Here is a 24,396-nt window from a genome sequence, read left to right as displayed (position 1 = left end):
TACTGGTACTTTGTTTTTGGGTCTTGCGTTTCATAATTTCTTATTGAATTTTTGAGGCATTAAAAAAATTTGAAAGGTTTTACAATACGACAACCTATATATTTTTAAATATTATATAGATAAGATTTTGTATGCAGTAGAGTGTTAAAATAAGACATATTGCCTGGTTTTATCCGAGTTTGCCCGCATATTTAATACAAAATTTAGGAAAAGTCCGGTCCAGCCCGGTTGCCAGATTTTAGGCCTTTAGTATATTTTTTCCGGGAATTCAACATCAAGGTTATTCTTCCCAAAGATTTTAGGCCCGGATTTTGCCCGGATTTATTTACCTTACTTGCCGGAGAAAAAAAAACAAGTTGTGTTGTAATTTTTTTTTATTTATGCGTTCAAATTGAAATTTTTTGAGTAAGTTTAATAAACATAATCATAAAAGGTTTTATGGAAGGCTGACATCCGATTTAAAATCTGCTGATAAGTTTTGATGGCATTTTTTTCAAGTTTTTTTTTCTTTATTTTTGCTGTACTATTCCTATGTTTGGACCAAATTGGCCCTGTTTTGCCCGGATACGTGCTGAAAAAGAAATCTGGCAACCTTATGTTGAAATCTTCATTTCAAGTTTTCCAGTTATCCCGAAAATTTTGTGCAAAGTCCATCAGAACGGTGCTTGGGACTAGCAGTACATCCTCAGTGCACATAACTGATGCTCTCTTATTTTGAAAATGATCGATAACGGCGCCGGCCACGTCCTAGTGGTCAATGGGGATAAATGGAAGGAATGTTAATAAAATACTCTATTGGTTCAAATAGCAAACCCCTCGTTCCTGCATAAATCACAAAAAATATTTTGAAAAAGTAGGAGGCATGGTGAAGTTAGTATTACTTGAAAAGGAAACCGTCTATACTAAGCTTGCCAGATTGCCCGGTTTTATCCGGGTTTGCCCGGATATTTGATGCAAAATTTCGAGAAAGTCCGGCCCGGCCCGGTTGCCCGGATATCGTGAAAAAAGTCCGGATATTGCCCGGATTTTTTCACAATTTTCACAAAGAAACCCAAAAAAATCAAAGTTTTTGAGTAAGTTTCAGCAAAATCGATTATCGGTATGGATATTTTCAACGGTTGTTTCAAATAATTTCGCTGATTTACTTTTATAAACCTTTAAATATTTAAGTTTTTCAAAAAGTTGTTGGAAGTCTGCAATTACATTAATAAAATATTAATTTCGATTTTTTTTGGCATTATTTCTTTGCTTTTATATATAATAACACCTTAATTTTGCCCGGTTTTTGCCCGGTTTTTGGATTTGAAAAATTAAAATCCATGCCCGGATTTGAAAAAATGCCCGAAATTGCTAGGCCCAGATGGTAGTGAAAAAAATTCAGGCAACCTTAGTCTATACGTCTGCGTATAGATCAGGATTCATTTTGGTAAATGGTGCGATCTTAGGTTTTCCTACATCCCTATACTCATAGATATTTCCTATTGAAGCTCCTAATGTTTCCTATGAGGCTTTTATCAATAATCAAATGTTGATGAAAATTATAACCCAATCATAAACGACAATAAAAAATAAACCAATGATCATCAAAATTTCCCTTGAGGGATTGTAGGGCCTTAATGAAGCTAGCTTGTTTCCCCCAATGTTGTTGCTATAACATCAATAAATAAGCAAAACGAATAAATTATGAATTAGTAGGACAAGCGTATTAAAAAACTTACAACAAAAATTATAAAACTAAATAGCAATGAAACTATTAGGAAATTCAAATAATTTATTAATACTTAAAAGTTTGTGAAAAAATACATTAGAAATAGCTTATTTAAGACATTCTATATGATCTATGAATTTTAGAAGAATGTTTGGGAAGTTCACATGATCTGAATCTGTATCTGTAGTCTGTATGTATGTATGTAGAATTTATTACTACACCCATAGAAGGGGTTGCAAAAATTCAATGCCTATTTAGCAAATCTCTGTGCCGAAAATGCGCTGAAAGTGTACTCAACCAAAAATGATATGATTGGAAAAGCACTGCTGGCATAAAGACTCATAGTGCTCCAAAGCTAAATGATGCATGACCATTACATTCAAGCGAAACAAGACAAATATTGTATCGAATTTTCAACCTATTTGATAATTAATGTAAAAAAAAATACAGTGAGAATCGAACTCACTGCAACATCTCATCTCGGCTTGCCAGTCCGATATCTTACCCAGTGCACCATCTGAGTCGTTTAGCAAACGATAGACTATTGTCAAGTCGTTCTGCCACCGCCGATATAAAAAAAACGCACTGCATTGGCCGTCTGCCGTTTTGTCGGTGTATTATTTTCTTTTCAACCTCTTTTGTGGTTGATGAAAAAGGGGTGAGAATAGGAGAGATGTAGGGTGGAAATGGAAAACTAGAAACCGTTTTCTATTGCTGGCCGGTTCACATACACATGCACAGCTCATCTTGGCTGGTGGTTTTTCCCGTCAGTTGGAAACGAAGAGAGGAAATTTTCCACTGAACAACTTTGTCCAAGACCGAAACTTCGTATCTTATTAGACAAAAAAGTTATCAGCTGTTAACAGGAGTATGTATTTTCGCATTGATAAACAATAAATTAATTGACAACACTGATTGAGCCTCGCAAAGTATTGCATGACTACTTTCCATGCAATACTTTACGAGGCTCCAGCAGTGATGTCAATTGAATTTATTGTTAATCAATGCAAGAAGACATACCCCTGTTAGGGGGGGGGGGGTTAGGGTCTAACGGGTAAAAAAAACACCATTTTCACGATTTTTTTCTAGAGCTATCGTTCAAACAAATGTATTTAAATTTTTTGCATTATACAAAGCATTGTTAAAAGAACATTTAGTAATTTTTTCGTAGAAAATATTGAAAAATGAGCCGGTGACGGAGCACTTTCGAGGATGCCTTTTAGAAAACAGGATTTGCGGTGGACACTGTATCTCAGCACAGAATCATCTGAAGTCCAAAAATCAGAGCAAAATATTTTAATAGATGTTTTTCTGGACCCCAACGTTTTTATTTAACTTAAAAAAAATTTTATGACATTTTTGTGGCTGTTTGAAGTAAAAACTACGATTTTACACGATAAAATCCGCCATTTTTTATCCGTAAAATCTTCCCAAAGTAAAAAAAAAAGAAAAACGTTGGGGTCTGGTATTTTATATGTAGAAAATATGTTCCAAATTTGAAAACAATCGGATAAGTAGTTTTCAAATGACGATTTCCACGGACTTTAAAAATGTGCTTTCGAGAAAAACGCGTTTGAAGTTTCTGCTCTTGCTTTCTTGCAGTATAAGATAGGAGGAGGCTTATAATTTCTACAGTTTTGCTTCAATTGACTTGAAAATTTGACACAACATTCTTTAAATGTTTTACAATAAGAAAATAATAAAAAAAATGTCTTTTTTTTTTTTTAAGTGTAAGACCCTACACGCCCCCCCCCCCCCCCCTTTAAACAACTCGTAACTTACCGCAGCCCGTGGCATAGAGGATAGTCTTCTAAGCCAGTGAGTATGAGATCGAATCCCGGTCACGGCAGACATAGTACACTTTCTGTGGGTTGGTGGTTTTTGCATTCGTATGATGCTAGCCATCATATCCTCGAAAGATGTACGCTTAAAGTTAAGAAAAAGGAATCTCTTCGAGGAAACATCAAGTTTCGTTGAGATCCTGTATGTGTTTGTGTTCGTTAAAGAAAAAACTATTTTGCCTTATAAGATACGAAGTTACTTACGGTCCTCGACAAAGTTGTTCAGCGGAATAAGAATAATATGAATAAGAATATAAGAAAGCTTGTCAATGCCGGTTCGGCATAGAATCTTATGCCGATAATTTCAAGGAAGTTCATTATTGAAATAGAGTCTGGTTTGTGGTATACAATTATGAAATCTAATCCCTCTACCAATCGACCTTTCAAGTCGATTTTTGTAGGGCGACCTTGTCGCCATATCAATCACCCGATTAAATAGGTTCCGACATAATCATGTTACTCATTAACCTATTTGCTAGGCTGCTGTAAGCTGATTAAGTGAACGAAAATCGGTCGACGCACCTCTCGTAGGGTGACTAAATAAAGTAAAAATTAGGGGGTAAGTTATCTATCGGGTTACTGATGTATTTTTTTACTATTATCTTGCATTATTTTAGTTCTGATAATGTTAGTTGTCAATGATTTTCTTTTGAATGTCTTAATTGAAAATTTGTCTGGAGGAATTCTTGTATTTTCGAAATACTTAACAAAATTTATCTTTTGATTGGTTGAATTATCTTTTTATTCTCTATTTTTTCAATCATGATTATATGTGTTCTAATTTGAACCTGGAATTGCTTTTTCAAGTTTTTGTTTTTTTTTTTGGAAATCAGCTTTAAATTCTACACGCTCTTTTATTTTAACTCAAAATTAAGTACGACCGAGGTTCAAAACATAGTTCGAATATATGAACTTAAAGTTAAGTACCCTTTTTCCTCCTTGCGATGGTTCAAAATGGAGTTCGAACTGCGAACTCAAAATTGATCCTTTTTTTTTCCTTCGGCGAGGAAGCAAAGCTGAGTTCGACCTTATGAACTAAAAATTGAACTCTCTTTGTTGGACTGAAAACACTTAGCGAGTTCAGTTCGAACCAGAACAGCAACCAACGAACACGTCGCAAATTTGGTCGTTCCGGAACAATGACCGGAAGACTATGAAGGAACTTCATGATGGAATGCATGTTCACCGTGTCAGCGTAAAATTCTGTCCGTCATTGTCACCATACAGTGTTGTTTGTCCGGATGTTGTTTACTTCCCGTAGGAAGTAACATCCGGAAGTTTTCTTTGACCGGGAATGTCAAAACTTTCCACCGCTCTGTAATTGCAATGCAATGTACCGGAACAACAACATCCGGGTACAACAAATTTTAATCATCCTTTAATTCCCTGAAAATAAGCTACCCTCGAAAAAAAGGATAATTTCGAGTTCGGCAGCCGAACTTAGTATTGAGTATGCCTATCAGAACTTAGTTTTGCTATTGCCCAGACAAACTCAAAGTTGAGGGATGCCACTGAGGTGCTGTTTTGAACCAAAACTACTTAATTTTGAGTTTAAAAAAAAGAGCGTGTAGAGCTTTAATTTTTATTGTTTTATATCCATTGCGTTGGCTTCAATTTCTAAGTAAATTTAAATTTTTAATTTCGGTTATTATATTATTTGAATTTTTGTTCAATAAAAATGTTGAAGAAATTAGTATGGACATTTTTTTCTCTACTATCGAAGAAAGAAAATTCTATCGATGTCACTCGTCGGTTTATCTATGTTCGTTGCATAAAAACTTGAAAACAATCTGTTCAACGTTGTATCAAAATATCATCGTGCTTAAAAAGTGCTAAGTGACGCTTTTTGAACCGACCGATGAACATGTCTAGTTTGAAAAATAATTTTTTACAATGCAGTTTAAAATGTGCCATGGATTTGAACGATTGATTGATTCATTAATTCCTATTGAAGTGTTTATCATCGGTAAAATTTTCTCTCGGGAGGAAGCAGCTATCAATCCTAGAGCAAGTTGAATATTGCAATGGAAATTGATCCATATTTATGAGAAGTGGCTTGTTAGGAAATGATCGTTTCAACTGGTTTACCAATCGCTGCGTTCACCTACTCAGATAGTTACATTGTAATTTCGGAGTGGTTTTGATTAATACCTATGTATGTACGTATATCAGCTTCTTCGGTAGCAGCCATACTTAAATCTCACTGACGGAAATTGGACAGCCTGCGAATGTCTCGCTCGTTTCAGTTAGCGCTTTAAATTACGGACAGCGGATCTTAATGTTTACACATTTTAAAAGAGTTGGAACGAGTTTTTGTCTTATTGATCGAATCTACATATTAACGTTTAATTACTTTAGAACAAAAAGAGCATCGATGACAGCCTAGTGGCAATCGGCAATAAGCGGCGTGGATATATCTATTCGTAGACAAAAATTGTTTGATTATTAATTATAATTTTAAAATGCAACCCAGAGATCAGTCTTGACTCAAACATTCAGTCAATGAAACGTTTTTGTAAAGAAATGAATCCAACTGTGTAAGTTCAGCTTTTAATCTTGATAACTTGAAGAGCTAGAAATAAAACTCGTCATTAATCTGGATTTACCGCCTCGGGAAAAGTACAAATTTGTTGACCTATGATATTCAAATTGTTTAAAAACACATTTTTGTTCGGTTCTAAAATTTTCGAAACGTTTTATTGTCATTGAATAGGCAGACAAGTTTACGTGGCTAGAGCTTCATAGCATGGAAAAGCAAATGTTCGTAGTTTGGTTTGCTCTTGAACACAATTTCGCCATTTTCGTCTCGATAATCTTTGTACGTCATCTGATAAACGCAAGGTATTCCGACACTCAGGAAAGAACGCGCCATCAATGGGCTGCTACAATCGCCGTTGATCGCTCCAGCCCCGAGTCGCCGAGCTATCTTTATACTTTTATCAACCAAACCGCTACTGATCTTCAGTCCGCGATATTTTGGGAAAACTGTAACGTATTGAACCTGCAAGGCCGTGTCCACTTGAAACCTTCCAAGGATGTCCGCATTACCGGTACAATGAGCCAAAAACAGGCAGGTATCCATAAATTTCCTCGATTTCGCACTTTTGGCTGTCTCCATCAAATGTTCGACATAATCGGATCCAATCAAACAACAACCACAAAATCCAGCTAAGCTTCCAGTGGATTCTTCAAACACCATTATCACCACACCGTACTCAATAACTCCCAACATATAGGTCATGTCCTCTTCCGCGTACAAAGGGCCATCACGATGTCCGCAGTTAACCTGTTCTTCCGGATAGAACCATCGTTCCAGCCCATCCCGGATCTGTTCTCGGTCATCTGGAGTAGCCAAACGGTATAGAAATCCTTTGTAAGCCGTTGGTTGGAACAGTTTTGCTTTATCACTTGGGCTAAGTGATTCCAGACTTGGCATGTTGATATTGGCACAAGCACTCGGACCGATGGTGCTTCTGACTAATATGTTACTGATAGAAAAAGTGCAACTATTTGACAGGAAAGCTCTGCTCAGTTAAAATCACTGTACTGATAGACACAGATATGTTATAAGTTTTAATAAGCTAGCACGAAGCTATTAGCATTAACCGCGAAAACTACCAAGAGCAACTAATTGTTTGAATGATACTCAAAACGCAAACCTATCAGTTTAAGTTTATTCGCCGGTAGATCTACATAATGATTTCGGTATGGTAAGTGTGCCTATTTATCTGGACAGTCAGTTGACTTTATTATTATCAGGTGTTTTATCAGTAACATATAACACACACCCTAGGGCGGTTTGAAAGAAGGGCTATGTTTCGGAATCAAAACCTTGGGAGCTTAAATCGTTCTCTAGCCTTTAGAACTTGCCATACCGTATATCAGCTCATTTGGTTCACTCCAAGGGCTGGCTCAACGAGCATCAAGTTTGAATGGGAATTTGACATCATTCGTTCTAGCTTAACTGCAAAATCCACTTTTTTGGCGTCAACTTTTATGCACTTGCGCCGATTGCTCTTAACATTTTCGGTTTCGTAGTCTAGACGTTATTTCACACATTCTTTCCAAGACCGTAAGAAAATTCACATTTACAGACGCAATCTTGAGGGGTTTATTTGAAAGTTATCGAAAATGGAAATAATTTCAACGAAACTAATTTTTAACCTTTTCCGTTAAAACTAGGTCATGAGTTTAAGGGAGTGGCAGTTGTTTTTAAAGCTTCTGATTGCTTGATGAATGTAATATCCAATCGGAGCTGACAGTCATTAATAGGAGTGTTCTTTAAAAAAACGGCGTATCGTCAGCCAAGTTTTTGTTTGTCTTCTATACAAATATGTGTAATTTGTCTGTACATCTTCTATTCTCTTTCTCTAATATATAAAGATGAGTTGGACTATATATCACAGAGAACAGAGTTCGAGCTGGAGCTCAACACGTGTGTTTGAATACCAACCTAAGTTTCAAACCAAATGCGTAAGTTGACTAACATACATAAGATGTCGCTACCGGTACACCTATTTTTGTTTTCATTTTTTCAACACGCTTAGAAATTAATACTTATCGCTTATCTCAAAGAAGGCCAGTGCAATGTATGACAGTAACACAAATTTCGGTGTAATAAATTTTAAAACATCATGATTTTAAAAAAAATGCAAATCATATTTCAATCACAATTGAACGCTGTCATTTGCCCCATATTGGTCAAACAATTTTGGCGCTGAATTGAAAGTTGAATTCCAAGTGTTAAAGTATGTGTTGGGATTTTACTATCAGTTAACAGTTTTCTAGAACAGAAAATGTGAACATATATGTTATAATTGTAAACTATGACTCGATATTCTGGTTGATGTTACCTGAGATCGATATATGAGGACTTGTAACTCAGGGTTAGTAATCAGTAGAATTGATTTAATTTATTTATAAACATGAGTTACCGGAATACCGACCCATAATTAACAATTATAACATTTATGTTCACATTCTTTGTTATAGAAAATGATTTAATGACAGACATACTTTAAAACTTGGAATTCAACTTTCAATTCAGCGCCAATATTGATTGAATAATATGGGGCATATGCTGGGACATATGACAGCGATTAAAGTATGAATGAAATAAGATTTGCATTTTTTTAAAATCAAGATGTTCTTAAAATTTATCACACAAAAAGTTGTGTTACTCTCATACATTGCAATGGCCTCATTTGAGCTATGAGTATTAATTTCTAAGCGTGTCGAAAAAATGGAAAAATATGTGTACTGGTAGCGACATCTTATGGATGTTAGTCCACTTACGAATTTGGTTTGAAACTTAGGTGGGTATTCTCACACACGATTTCAACAAATTTTTGTTCCGGGCCCGATGTCTGTTCTCTGTGTATATATGTTTGTTTGTATGCACCTTATACAAATCCACACCGCTTAACCGATCAGCAGCCTTGCCAGATCTACGGATTTTCAGCATTTCTACGGAGCGCTACGTATTGATACTCGAAATCTACGGATTTTCAGCATTTCCTACGGATAATCGAATAAATTCAAGGGATTCTGCGGATAAATGAAAATTCTACCTGACGACCAAAAAAAAAAAGGTCATCAAGTTTTTTTCGCCGAAATCAGTACGTTTTTCGATTTTCGTAAAATCTACGGACTTGAGCGGTTTTCAATCTGGCAACGCTGCCGATCAGCCTGAAATTTGGTACAGTTATGTGTTTGGACTATGGTAAGGTTTTAGTAATAGTTTTGAGCCCCTCCCACCTAAGAAAAGGGACCCTCCCATACAACTTTCGTTTTTATTCACACGAATCAAGTCATGGCACCCAATTTTCCAACCGTTTTTCGTTTCCTGTGGCGGGGTTGTTTTCACCATCACCATGGGCTGGGCATTAGAAACGACCATCCAGAGTTCACGTGTACTGGATAGCAAATCAAAGCCTGCTAGCGATTTAAAAATTCATAGCGAAGTTTTTGGCGGGCTTTTTTTTCCTTCTACTGTTCTAAGCACGTGGTACTGGTACGAGGTATTTGATTGCAATAATGAGCCTTAATTAAGGATTGAAAAATACAATTACCCTTTTAGGAATATATTGACTGGAATTTCAGTGGTTTTCAAGTGTTCCCTACCGCCGCCCGGGGGCTTTGAGAGTCTACAAGGATACACAGTAGACTGCCCCAAATTTGTATGGGAAATTCAAAACCTGTGAAATGTTATGTGCTGCTGGCTGAAATGGATTCTAGGCCTAGTACAAGATCTCATGCGGGATCGGATCACGGGAAGGGGTCGCTCAACGAGCCTGAAGTTTGTATGGGATTTTGAGACATATTGTTCGGGAGAAACATGAAAAACCAGTTTTTCATCAATAACTTTAGTTCCCGTCGGTCGATTTCTATCAAAAACGGGTTTTCTTAAAGCCTAAATTATGAAAAACATTTCATCCCAAGACTGCATTTCAATAAGAGTTAAGACAAAAAAGTTATTAGGCTTCCAAAATGGGCTAACTTTTTTAAGGATGGTATTCATCACTGTTTATGAGTCGGGGCGGTCGAACTTATTGACGCCTCATTAACAGTGATGAATACAACCGTAAAAAAAGTTAGCCCATTTTGAAAGTCTAATAACTTTTTTATCTTAACTCTAATCAAAATGCAGTCTTGGGATGAAATGTTTTTCATAATTTAGGCCTTAAGAAAACCCGTTTTTGAAAGAAATCGACCGACGGGAACCAAAGTTATTGATGAAAAACTGGTTTTTCATGTTTCTCCCGAACAAAATGTCTCAAAATTCCATACAAACTACAGGCTCGTTGAGCGACCCCTGCCCGTGATCCGATCTGGCCCAAATTTGGCATGAGATCTTGTACTAGGCCTAGGATCAATTTTAGCCTGCAGCGCATAACTTTTTCAAAAGTCGGGTCATTTGGGGCACTCTAATACACAGTGAACTGAAAAGTGAACAGTGAATAACTATTTGGACTGGAGGCTGAAAAACTAATGAACAGCGTTTTCGTAGATGCCAGCTTTTAAAAACCAACCATTTTCATATTTTTAGGATTCCTTATAAAGAAAGAAAAATTAATAAGATTCAGAGTTATACGTTGAAGGCTGCAATTTCAATGCTTTGATAGCCGCCGGGAAATTTAAACTGGGGAGTAGAAATTTTATTAGATGATTAAATCTGAGGTTTTAAGCTTTATACAATTCTATTTCATTGACCAATTTTAACTTTTGATTTATTTTTGGCCATCAATGTGTTCAATTCTACCATCCAATTTGGAAAAAAAAATCGTTCGGTAATGCGAGTTCAAACAAATGATATCAAAGAATTTTAACATTGATCACTCTTCAAAATAATTAATAGAATTATTGTGTCCGAGGATAAAAAAAACTTAAATAGAACTCAAATAAGACCATTTCCATAACATTTAAATGGTAATTTCGGTTTAGAGAAGTTTTCTTTTTGAATTCAAGAAACTTTTAGTAAAACCTTCTACATTTAAGAAAAACTAATCATTAAACAGTGTTCAATTAAAAAGCGAAAAAAGCACACATACAATTAAAAACATGCAGAATGAGTCTTAAACATAGTTCAACAAGGTTCGGAAGTGTTTTCTGGAAATTTTTAAGTGAATAAAACTTAAATATACCATTGTCAGGGTTGCCAACATTTTTTTTCAAAAATCAGGGAACTGGTGAAATTAAAATCAGGCAAAATCAGGCAACGTAAGTAACGGAAATTTAGCTCAAAGTGATGACCTTTTTTTTTGGTCTTCAGTCCACATTTTCACTTCGTTATGTCTTGTGAGCCTACTTGGTTGAATAATTCTACTCAACTACTCAACCAAAACACAATAGGAAGATTCCCTTTAATTCCCTTTTCCAAATAAAAATTAAAGGGAATCATTCGATTGCTTTAATTCACCCACATTTTCACTCTTTAACTTCAGCTATGGTGCTTAATCCAGTTCTTTACTACCCATTTTTCATCACATTCGCAAAAATCAGGCAAAATCAGGCATATTTTCAAAAATCAGGGAAATTCAAGGGCTTATCAAGTTGTCAGGCAGAGCCTCGAAAAATCTGGCAATCCCTGAAAAATCAGGCACATTGGCATCTCTGACCATTGTACAAGTAGATCATCCATCTTGAAAAGTGGGATAATCTCCAAAAGAGATTTTCATCGAATGGAGGATGGGAAAGATAGAAAATTATTTTATCATTTGCATTTAAAAAATTAAAGGCCAAATCTATTCGAGCTACTTAGAAAAAAGGTGGGCTAGAAAAAAGTTTTTCGTGATAGGGAAAGGGAAAGAAAATTATTTTGAAATGCTGTTGATAATCCTGAAAACTATATGCTTCTTCAAAAAAAAAAAATAAAATCGAACACAGTGAATAATCTCAATAAAATCTTTCAAAAGACTTACAAAACATACGTGGCCAAACATGACCCAAATTTCTTAAAATGATGAATATAATGCTTCCAACATTTCGAAAAATCAAACGACTCATTTTGATTTATATTTTTTGTGAACCCAAGCAAGGCCGGGTAAAATAAGCTAGTTCAAAATAAATTGGAAGAGGTTTTTACAAACAGTTCTCAGGATCGAAGTTCCGATACCTCCATCCTTGCTGTCACAACTGGAAAATGTCAAAAACCAATAGAAATAACCATATAACGCGATCATTCTAGAGTATGACCCATAAAATATGCGAAAATCTGTCATTATTTATTTCTTTATTATTATTAAACCAACATATATTGATTCAAATGATATTTAAAAATTTAGAGACTAACTACAAATACAAATCTACACTGAACTTAGAACACTAAGAATTCTTCTTCGGAATACAACCTTCGAGACGTCAAAATCAAAATGCTCTGAGAAGCGGTTAAAAGTCTTGTTGACGCCAATTATTGCAGAGTTGGCCCCGTAATTGTTTAGTCTAACAGCAACGAAGAGCTGAAGATCCCGATTCCTCAAACCACGAGGTCGGACGCTAAGTGGAAGAACTCCCAAAAGTGCGGGAGAGTCGATTCTTGATGGAAGCAGATCAGCGACGAAAGACGCACGAGTGGCGGTCCTGCGGGCTTGCAGCGTGTCGATGTCGATCAGGCGGCAGCGGCTTTCGTAGCTGGGAAGTTGAAAAGGGTCTTGCCAGTTTAAGTGTCGAAGGGCATACTTCTTCTTCTTCTTCTTCTTCTTCTTCTTCTTCTTCTTCTTCTTCTTCTTCTTCTTCTTCTTCTTCTTCTTCTTCTTCTTCTTCTTCTTCTTCTTCTTCTTCTTCTTCTTCTTCTTCTTCTTCTTACATGAACATGGCCAAAACACGTAAGCATCCTCGAAAATGGGAGACTTGCGTCTATCATTTTTCTTTTCAGCGTAATACCTGTTACATATTCCTATGCATTGCAGATATTACTACGGCCAGGCCAACCATGTGATGAAAACCGCGAGAGAAACAGGATACAGGGGCGGAATGAAGCGTGGAGATCCCTACCAAACGCTTCATATAATATTTTGAATATGAAAGGACCTAGATATGAATTTATTTTTGAGAATTTGGGAAAGTATATATGGAATATTGATACATTAAATGCTGTTAAGCAATTAGTAAATTACGATACCCACCAACCTTATACTCACCGCAGTAATAGTTAGAATAAGTTTAAGTGTCCCCTACGCCGTAAAATCCACCTGGGGCATCTGGCCATAATTCCCATCCGGACCTGCAACGAAGGCTATACCCGGGATGGGAGACCATACTCGCGCAATGCGCTCCACGGCAAATACTCGTTTTATTCGTACTACACCAGCAATCATCATCCACTCTTTGTCACGATTCACGACTTACGGGTTGGCAGTCCGTTCGCCGCTACTCGTGACTCGAGTCCCACACATTCGGTCTCTTGTCACAATTTGAGCCGTCTTGACCCGTCTCTCCTCGTGACTCGAGACCCCCTCACATTCCTCCTCTTGACACGAATTGAGGCGTCTATACCCACCTCTCCTCGCGCCTAGAGGACCCTCGTTCAAAACGTCTCTTGACCCAATTCGAGACGAGAACATTTCGCCTCTCCTCGGGTCTGGAGATAACCACACCTCCTACTATTTCTCCGTCTCGACTCTTCGAGACTTAACCTGAGGCCCATCCACTGGGCGCCACATGTTACGGCACAAGGCCCCTCTGTCTGTCGTGAGTCAATCGTATCCGCGAATCAGGGCCAGGAACCTCCCCGAAAGGCAGATCGATCGAAACTCGCCAAACATCAGGGTCGCGACTACCCGATATACGTTACAACCCCTCCCTCTTGCAACTGAGCACTGGTACCAGGGTGCCCAGTCGCACCACGTTTTTGCCACACTCGGCACGCAGCCCGTCGGTAGCTGACTGTACCAAGTGTGACGTGTAGTTCTCTTGGCCGTACATCTACAGGTGACAAGTCTGTAGACACGTTTCCACTCTGCACCACGGGGAGGTAGAACTGGTAGAACTACGTCGCAGAACTGTGTATGTAATAGCAGGCAGTAAGCGAAGCACAGTTCTCATTCAATAGGTTTCCCGTTTCCTTCACTCTCGTTTCCTTTCCCAATTCCATCGCAAGACAAAAGACTACCTTGAAAGGAGGCCAAACGCCGAGAAGCCACCGTTGCATTGTGCGTTTTTTTTTTGTGATTGATCGTTGGCAGAAAGCCTATGACAAATATCCCTCGTTCAGCATGAAGCTCATATAGTACACTGGTTAAAGCAGGGGTGAGCAACCTTTTGAACCAACGGGCCAATTTAAATTTTAAATATTGTCGGCGGGCCGCACTTAATATTTTTTTTTTTGTGATAATTATCAGAACTTCACCTAATTTTTCATTACTACAAATTTTTGGCGAAAACAAATCTGAAAAATAAAAGATAAAACGAATTCACATGTTCAAAAACAGTAATTCAACACGGCATTTAAAATACCGGTATTGAAAAGGATCCTCGCTTTGTCATTTTTAAATTCTCTCAATTTATTAATAGCATTAATAGTACTTCTTGGCGAACATTCGTTTTTTCAACATTCTTGTTTAAACCGATGATACTATTCGTCTTCACTTCCATTTAAAAATCTTTTAGAGCTTACCACAGTGATAACTAAGAGTGTAATAAATATATTTTTTAAGAAATCAAAGTATTCTTGGCGTTCGACGTTGAATCGCTATTTGGCTTTCTGTGATTTTTTTTAACCATTATAACTTGTTCTCAAAGCCTAGATTTTTTTTCCTACAATCGTTAAAAAACTGTTTTGTTTAAATTGAAGTTCTGTATTGGATCATTGTAAAGAGACTACATACACGTTAGATTCTTGCATTCAGATGTTGAGCAAGGTTGTCGAAATCACAGAAATATGTTCAATTTCATGTATTTTTGAGCAACTATCTTCAAAACTACATACTTGATTTTAGAATTTTTATCCACATTTTTATCATTTCTAATCTTATTAAGATATGATTGTGATAGGATTACTTAAGCTATATTTTGACTCTGGTAATGTGGACCGCGAATTATAAGTGAAATAACTCAATTTATCGATGTTTGTGATAAATTTTCTATCAAATTTCTGAAAAAAGCATCACAGATAATCGTCAAAGATATTTTGGATGGAATTACAGAATTTCAGATATCAATTGTTTTCATAAAAAAATTATAATTTTTGTGTGTTGATTCATGTTGATAAACAATCTAAAATCGTTCACCCAGGCTTTATTTAACTTTCGTAATTTTCGTCAATATTCGGAAAAAAATATATCACAGGTTTTGGGTTTCATTTTTTTCCAGTATTTGAATGCTAACAGAACCAGCCTTTTTGCCGAATTGGATAGAATACTTAAAAAAAAATCTGCTGAGCATATTTTTTATCATTCAACTTTATATTTTCGCTTGAAATAGAAATAGGTTTTGACTTCAATAAACCGACTTCGAAATTCCTTTGACCATGTGTAGGTTCCGATTTTTGGCTGTTCTCCCGATCACTTTAATGGATTTTGCTCTCAAAGTGGTAGGAGTTAAATAAGGAAAAAAAGATGTGGAATAAATAAAACACTTCAATATTACGTTAAGCTAATAATCAATATTGCATTGAAGCCTGGAACAGTACATAATAAACGTTTAAAATGCCAGAAAAAAAATTATCCATTGTAGAAAAAAGTTAAGGTATTATAATTTGAAAAAAGCTTCGCGGGCCGCACACAAGGGTCTCGCGGGCCACATGCGGCCCGCGGGCCGCGGGTTGCTCACCCCTGGGTTAAAGCATGGATCACTAAAAATCTGGACGCACTATTTATTTTACCATAGTGCTCCTAGTTGTCGGATCTAGAATGTTTTGGCAGCACTTTGTAGAGGAATGTTTCTTCTACCTGTGCTGAAAATTTCATTACGATTCGTTTTGTTTCAAAAAAGTTACACGTGATGGAAGCCGCGAGATGAAAATAAATTTTGAACACCCACGTCAAAAACCCGACGTGGTCGGGTTCAAAAATCGCGAAATCGTTAAAAATGGTCAAATCAACCGTATGTAGCGTTCTCAAACGTTTCCGTGAGATGCGTACTATAGATCGGCAGGTTCATACCAAGCGTCATAGTGGAATTAAGGATCGGAAACTGCATTTGAAGGTGTTGAGAACGATCAAGGAAAACACAGGGTAGTCGGACTATGACATTGCCAAGAAATTCAACGCCGACCGGTGCACCGTCAGCAGAATTCGTCTACGCGAAGGAATACGATCCTATCGGACCAGTAAGCAACCAAACCGGACATTGAAGCAGAATTTAGAAGCCAAAGGACGTGCCCGCAAGTTATACAAGAAGATTCCAACGAAGTTCGACGGATGCATCCTCATGGATGACGAAACGTACGTGAAGATGGATTTTGGGCAGCTTTCTGGCCAAAAATTAAGTAAAGCCACAGCAGTGGTGCACTGCACTGGTCATGGTGATGTCCCCGGCAACTTCAAATTCGTTTTTGCTGATAAGTTTGCAAGAAAGTGTTTGATCTGGCAAAAACAAGACCATGGACTCCGAAATTTACAAGGAGGAATGCCTGAAAAACTTTTTTTTTCGTACATTAGATCTCACAAAGGACTAGTTAAGTTTTCGCCAGATTTGGCAAGCTGCCACTACAGCTAGGAGGTTCTACAGTGGTATTGGGCCAACGGGTGGATTTTGTCGAAAAGGACATCAACCCACTCAACTGCCCTCATTTCCGCTCTATCGAAAAATTTTGGGCAATTGTCAAGCAGAAGATGAAGAAGAATGGTAGGACGACTCGGGAAGCAACAGAGATGAAGAGATTGTGGAATAAAATGGCCGCTGAGGTCAGCGAATAGGGTGTTCAAACTATAATGAGTGATACTCAACCAAAAGTTCGAAAATTCATCAAAACAACATCGGAATAATTTTTTTATTATTTTTCCTTTAAAGTGCAATAAAAACCCTACATTTCAAGTACAAAACATTTTTATTTCGTTTATATAGCTCCGAGATAGACCCGTTTTAATGCGTCCAGATTTGTAGTGATCCATGCACCCATAGAAGAGGTTGCAAAAATCCAATGCCTATTTAGCAAATCTCTGTGCCGATAATGCGCTGAAATGTGCACTGTGCCGAAGACGGTATGTTTGAAAAACCGTAACTGGCATAAGGACTCGGCTCCCAACCAAAATGATGACCACTACATTCAAGCGAAACAAGAAAAACATTTTATGGGATTTCCTTCCTATTGGATAATTCATCCCAGAAACAAGAAAATAAAAATTAAAACCACAGCGCTGTAGTGAGAATCGAACTCACATCACCAATTGTATCGTCTTGCCAGTCCGACTTTCTAACCAGTGTTCTATTCGAGCTTCATGCAGGACGAGGTATATTTGTCATACTCGCTAAATTTGAAATACTCAGAGCCCGGCTCCATTTTACTCAGAGATCGCCTTTGATATGAAGCAGCCGTCGCTTGATCTAAAACGACTCAGTTTTTCCGAGTAACGGCTACTCAGACGACACGAAAGTTGGCACTCAGCGAATTCGAGTGCTTGAAGGCTACAACTGAGTAAATGTTGATCAGTTAGTTCGAGGCCTTCCATCACTTTTTACGAAGTTCCTGATTTTTTATTCGAACCAATTTCTAATGGTAAATATTAACTAGAATTAACATTTTCTGGAAAATCTGACGTTTTTGATTTAATTACAGGGTGCGAGAATGGAATATGCGAAGAAGGAACACTACTTTCGAAGGTGCACTAGCAGCAGCAATTTAAGCTAAGCCACAATCCGGTTTCGGGGTCCCCAATTTGGTATTCCGGCGGATACCACTTTATCATCCCGATGAGAAGGCCGCTATTTCGGTGTAAAAAAGTGAAGAGGTGTAAGTGTGATTTTAAAAAAATGTAAATTTGGTGAAAATTCAAAAAATTATAATTATGAAAATATAACCAATAAGCAAAATATATCAACTTTTTATTATAATGATCCACCAATCTAACAATATTCTTATTGATTTAACTGGGATTTACTATTCCTACGCGGAAAAAGCGGCGGAAATCCGTCCCGAAATCATTCGCGCATTCTGAGTAACCCCGACTCAGTTGTCGCGAAAAGGGCTGTTAGTCAGATCTGAGTAAAGGCCGTTTAGTCAGAACTGAGTAGGTGCGGTTTTGACGACAACTGAGTAGCCGTCACTCTGAACTGAGTAGCTGAAAGTTAGCGAGTAGGCTTTCTGTTACCGATCAATCACAAAAAAACGTACAACGGCGGCTTCCCGGCGTTTGGCCTCCTTTCGATGCATTCCTTTGTCTTAAGATGGAAACGGGAAAGAAAACGGGAGTGAAGAAAACGGGAAACCCATTGAATGAGAACTGTGCTTCGCTTACTGCCTGCTATTACATACACACGCTACATATACACAGCAGCTAAAGCCGGGCAGTTTGGCCGGTGTTGTTTGCCGGTGAATTGAAGGAATGTTTTTGTTGTTGCTTTTGCTACATACACATCTCGCTAACTTTCAGCTACTCAGTTCAGAGTGACGGTTACTCAGTTGTCGCCAAAACCGCACTTACTCAGTTCTGACTAAACGGCCTTTACTCAGAACTGACTAACTGCCCTTTTCGCGACTTCTGAGTCAGGGTTACTCAGAATGCGTGAATGATTTCGGGACGGTTTTTGACCGGATTTTTTATGCTGGAAAAGTAAAAACCTGTACAATTGTTGAAAAAGAATGATGGATTTGTTGATGCAATAGAAAACAAGTCAAAATATTTTATTTGAAAAATCTTTATTAAAAAAAAAAATCCGTTTCGTTGATCCATTTCTTTTTTCCGCGACGGATGTTTGATGCACCTCGGATTCGTTAAGCAATCATCGGGAACAATCAAAATCATGTTATTATTATAAGATTAACCTTAAAAATGTACATTTACCATAAAAATTTCCTAATTATTTGTTGTCGAAAACAAACAAAGTCGACTGCCTCGCACAAACTGATCCAACTTTACTCAGTTGTCGCCTACAAGCACTCGAATTCGCTGAGTGCCAATTTTCGAGTCGTCTGAGTAGCCGTTACTCGGAAAACTGAGTCATTTTAGATCAAGCGACGGCTGCGCTATAGACAAGGCGATGTCTGAGTAAAATGGAGTCGGGCTCTGAGTATTTCAAAATTAGCGAGATGCACAGCTTAGCCGTGTTTGCCGGTAGATTGAATTAGAAGGATGTTTTTCTTGTTGTTTTTGCTACATTCGCTCGGTTCGCTTGCTGCCTGGTGTTGGCCGGTATTTATTTCCATCCTTCTTCGGCTTGTGATGCAATGGGGAGGGACGCGAAAACGTTTTTATTTTGTTTCATTCAGACATACGCAATTCGGTTGCGCTGGGAGGTTAATGCCGGTGGGCGCAAATCGAATCAGTGCCGGTCGCGTTGTCTTTTTGTACCAATGATGCTATGAAATTGACTACACGCCATTGGCACAGAGGCTGAATTTTGGGTGTGCTTTAAGATGTCGGACTGGCAAGACGATATAATTGGTAGGGGAAAAGTTCATATAACGCCCCATGTGGCTAATACGCGCCACTCTTGTTTTGAAGAATCTGAAACATTTTAAGCCTGCAAAATATTACCAATATGTTTTAAATGCTGTGATTGGTCATGGCAAGTATGAATTTTTCCTTAAAATGCCCCTGTGTCGTGATAATTTCACAATTTAGGATTTTCTCCATTTCGATCTAAATTTTAAAACACTTTTAATAAGGTGTCACCAAGCAGAGAAAAACGAATAAGACAATATTTTCTGACAAATCAATAGAGGAGAATCTAAATTATAATTTTATGCTAAAAAATCATACTGAACTCGCTAAGGTATGCTTTTCATGGGTATGTTCTATCACGGCCCATGCGCTCTTTATAACGCGCCAATCGTAGTAGGCTGAAAATAGCATTAATTTTTCAAAAAGGCCAATTTTCATTACAAATGAACAAAAAGTCTAAAACCATATTTTGAGCGTTAATTCAGCCCAAAAAATCTATTTTTCATTTTTGGTTAAATTTCTATTAGTCCATTTTGATTTTCTTTTCAGTCAAAGTGTCTGTAAGTATTGGTGTGTTTTCGGTCTTCGGCTGCTCTCGGGTGTGTTCGGCTGCTAGGCGCGTATTGAATACACAGCGGCGCATATTCGCAACACAGTTTTGTTCTGTGGCTTTGAATATGGTTTTTAAAAATCATGTTTTTGAAGAAACTATAGCAATTTGAGTAATGAAAAATCATAGGAATTTGTAGAAAACACTTTTCTTTAACGATTACACCCATTTTTAACACAATTTGTACGTGGAATACATAGAAAATCAGCGATTCGCTTAGGTGGCGCATAATAGGGCATGTTCCCCTAATTTGAGTTCGATTCTCACTACGGCACAGTGGTTTTAATTTTTATTTTCTTGTTTGTGGGATGAATTATCCAATTGGAAGGAAATCCCATAAAATGTTTTTCTTGTTTCGCTTGAATGTAGTGGTCATCATTTTGGTTGGGAGCCGAGTCCTTATGCCAGTTACGGTTTTTCAAACATACCGTCTTCGGCACAGTGCACATTTCAGCGCATTATCGGCACAGAGATATGCTAAATAGGCTTTGGATTTTTGCAACCTCTTCTATGGGTGCATGGAAATGGTTTTGTATATAAGGTAGCGAAAATAGGTAAATAATGTACCGTAAAGCAATAAGGGGAATGTTTCATATTTTTGAAACCAGTACTGGACTCCTATAAACGTAAAACATGGTTGCAGAAATTTGTCTTCTTTGTTTAGAATTTAATGCTTTGGGGTTACATTGATTAGTCTCTATTTTGACAGTTTTAATGAGTTTTCTTGATCATAAAGGAAACAAAACACTTTCATAATATTTACAAATGCTAGTAATTGATAAACTAAGGCTGTTCGTGTGATAAGGCCGAACAACCATTAAAATCGAAAGATGGACCATGATGCTGCATAAATTAAGGGGCTAAATTTTTTAACATTACTTATGAAACTACAGAAAAAATTAAATTTTGCCTTCATTCAATTCTGTAGGCTCTCGCACTATTCCTTTTTAATTTTTTCCTTCAAACTTTTCCATTTGATATGGTTTCTAGTCTTTTGTCCTAGAATGGCTTACTCTTGAAAAATGTCCCTACTTTTCAAATATCAAAAATATACCTCAAAATACAACAAAAACTTTGTCAAAACTATAAAATTTCTAGGAAAAAAAGTTGAACTGTTACATAAATCAACCTTCTGCATCTAAACGCTTTGATTTCATCAGAAAGCGTGTTTTTGTGAGCCTTCGAAAAAATAGATGTTTCAAGATTTTGAAATACCATTTTTACTTACATTTGAAATTAGAAAAAAAAAAACAAACCATGTTTTCCTATTTTGAAACACAATTTGCAGGCTTTCAAACGTAGAAAATGTTTTAAGATATTTTAACTTAAGACTTAGTTATTGATGATTATGTGGAAAAATTTCATGTTGATCTAAGCGGTGATCAATTTTAGTATTTAACGTTACTATGGAAATGGTTTTGTATGGTAGCGAAATTAGTTAAAAATAATATTCAAAGTTCTACCAGGAAGTAGTAGGTACAGATCTCTGCTTTCCACTGTTCAAAGTGCTTCCGTCAATAGTAATCATATATAAAACTAAACTTCTGGGAATTTTTCAGTGAAAAAAAGAATTGAGTTCTAGAGGGTTAATTTAAAAATTTTCTTAAAGGTTTACAGTCAAGTTGATTTCTCGGAGACCCCGAATAATTTGGACTTAAGCAGGTGAAAAAACTTACGTAGATTTTTTGACCAATCTTCCTCGTTAGGCTAACACATATAAGATTTTAAATAATTTTAAAGGAAGTTTAAGCTAAGAGAGATTTAAAGAATAAATACCAGAAATAATTTTTTTTTTTCATAATTTCCTAGCATTCATTATTTTTTTTCTTCTTTTAAGCATTGTTACTCTGAAAGTCTTCGTTGGGTAAATATTAAGTTTATTATCTGAAATTCTGCAAGCTTCTGTTAATAGGACACGTTGGAAGGCATTAAATTTATTTTTTTTTAATCTTTCGGCTAATAACAAAAAAAAATACCAAAAAGCTTTGATAAAAAGAAAAAAAAAATAAAAATGAAAAAACATAATAACATAAAACACTACAAAACGAAAAAATAATCAAAACTGAAAAAAAAAAGTTGAAGAGGTTGTGCAACACACGACCGTGAAGTTGTCGTAGAATTACGACAAGAAAAGTTAAAATCTTTAATTTCTGTCAAATTTTGCCGATAAAAAAATCATGAAAATTTAAAAAAATCGAAAACAGTGGTGAATTATACATTCATGTTTTATTCATCTTTAAAAATTGCTCATTATTAAATAATAAAATCTATCAAACAATAAAATAGAAAGCAATTATTACCAATTTTTGTCTTTGCTTTTCTTTTTCTTATCATGTTTTGCCCTAGAATGTGAGAGAATCCGTACCAAGTTCTTCTGAAACATTTTCATGTAGCTTTCGCTTTGCGCTAAGCGAGAAAAATTTGAACGAAATGCAACACATTAACGGAGTAGGCTGATGTTGGATGGTTTCACTTGTTTCCTTCATAGCTGGTTGCTTTACAAGCAACGACCATACACGAAAGAAGCTTTAATGTAAATGAAGGGAAAATGTTACGGTAGTTATATTTATGCCTTTTTACACCCGGGCTTTTCGTATTGTTGCGATCAATGCAGGCGGGGCTTATTCGATGAGAAAAAAAATGACAAAACTGAATTTTTCGATAATCGAGCAAGCAGTCCTGTATCAGATGAAGGCAGGGAAGGAGCCAATCGATACGGAGAGAATGAAGTCAGTCTTTCTATTTTTGCAAATGGGTTTAGGGGAAAAACGGGTGTTGGGTGTGGGTTGAGCGAGTTCTGGGTCGAGCGAGTGCTAATCCTAGGTTGCGTGTGAAAGATGGGCGAATGTATGTGCGAACAATTGAATCAAGTGCGCATAAAAATTACGTGGGGAAAATATATGAAAATAAACAGTTCATCTGATATGTGTTTGATGATGTGTGTTAGTATCAAACGCTATTGGTGTCGTTATGACGTTTAAATACAAATTGACGCGAATGACTTGTTTAAAGATGTCATGTCAACATGACATCATATGACAAGTCAACATGACATGCCAATATGTGTCCGCCGCTTGTCGTCAGCACCGCCTCTGCTGCTTGCCACTGATCTAATCTGCAAATTGATATCTGCGTTGGATTACCACTGGTGGGGTCCAAACGCAGATCGAAGCAGCAACAGTAGAACTTTCCAACACAACGGGCAAACAGAAACTGATACCAACTCGCAAGGCGACCCCTTGTTTTTATACATTTCGTTGACAGGGAAAATCAAAACCCATCAAGGGGCGGGGCGTCGGTGTTTTTATTTCATTTTTGACCAGCCAATCCATGACGAGTAGAGATGATATGTCTTTCAAAAAGGATGTCTTTGAGTTGGAACGTTTTCGTGACGCGAGATTCGTTTGGGAATTTCAATTTGTCCCCCTATAGTGTTGCCGTAAGACGTAATTCTACGTCAAAAATAAAATCACAAGAAAAAATACTATAAATTACAAGAATGTCAAAAGTGACATGGTTTAAATTTGACAAAAACTATTTGAAAAAATAAAAGGACACATTAATTATTCTTGTATTTTTTTCCTTCTTGTCATTTTTTTTTGTATTGGATTGTATTTTTTTGTTATTTTGTGTAATTTTAATCATTTTTGCAATTTTTTCCAGTTTTATCATTTTTGTATTTTGTGATGTTTCTGATCTTCATTTTCAGGTCAATTCTCAAACATTCAAATGTCTTAAAAAGTCGATATGCTTCAAAAATTTATTTTAACACCAGATCTCGATATTTAAGACCTTTCAAGGTCTTTTGTCATTAAACTTCAAATTTCGATTTTCCCGATTTTTTTGGAGTCCCCTCTTTGGTGATATTTTTTTTGGGCAAAAAAAAACCGTAGCTTTGAGCTCTTTGAAACACCGCTAGATCAAATCCAATTGAGCTGAAATTTTGCACAAGCCAGTCTTCTTAGCTGATCTACAGAATGTAGATGGTCGGGTTTTTTTTAAATTCAACATTAACATTGTGGCTGCCATCCTAAGCTGTTTGCATAAGTGTCCGAAAAAACATAAATAAAATCTTAATAAAATTAATACTTGAAAAAATACTTTCAAGCTTAAAATTTTCATTTTTAGTAAACAGAATGTTTTATTTGATGTTCTTTGTTTTCCTGATTTTTTTCTGTCATAAAAACAAAAAGTTGA

The 24,396-nt window shown here is 36.6% G+C and overlaps 1 protein-coding gene across 1 annotated transcript; it reads right to left on the bottom strand.

Moving 5' to 3' along the window:
- Nucleotides 1-6,280: 6,280 nt before the first annotated feature.
- On the bottom strand, nt 6,281-7,025 carry LOC129758714 (arylalkylamine N-acetyltransferase-like 2). Its single transcript, XM_055756313.1, has one exon. It carries the CDS (start codon nt 6,983-6,985, stop codon nt 6,281-6,283), a length of 705 nt encoding a protein of 234 aa, XP_055612288.1. The 5' UTR covers nt 6,986-7,025.
- Between the last annotated feature and the right edge of the window lie 17,371 nt (nt 7,026-24,396).

Source organism: Uranotaenia lowii, chromosome 3 (assembly GCF_029784155.1).
Source record: "Uranotaenia lowii strain MFRU-FL chromosome 3, ASM2978415v1, whole genome shotgun sequence".
In the NCBI taxonomy this organism is placed as follows: domain Eukaryota; kingdom Metazoa; phylum Arthropoda; class Insecta; order Diptera; family Culicidae; genus Uranotaenia; species Uranotaenia lowii.
The sequence above is the reverse complement of the archived record's forward strand: the minus strand, read 5'-3'. Positions and strand labels throughout refer to the sequence as shown.

Excerpts from the sequence above, each read along its gene's own strand:
- LOC129758714 (XM_055756313.1), bottom strand. The coding sequence starts at position 6,985 with ATGCCAAGTCTGGAATCACTTAGCCCAAGTGATAAAGCAAAACTGTTC.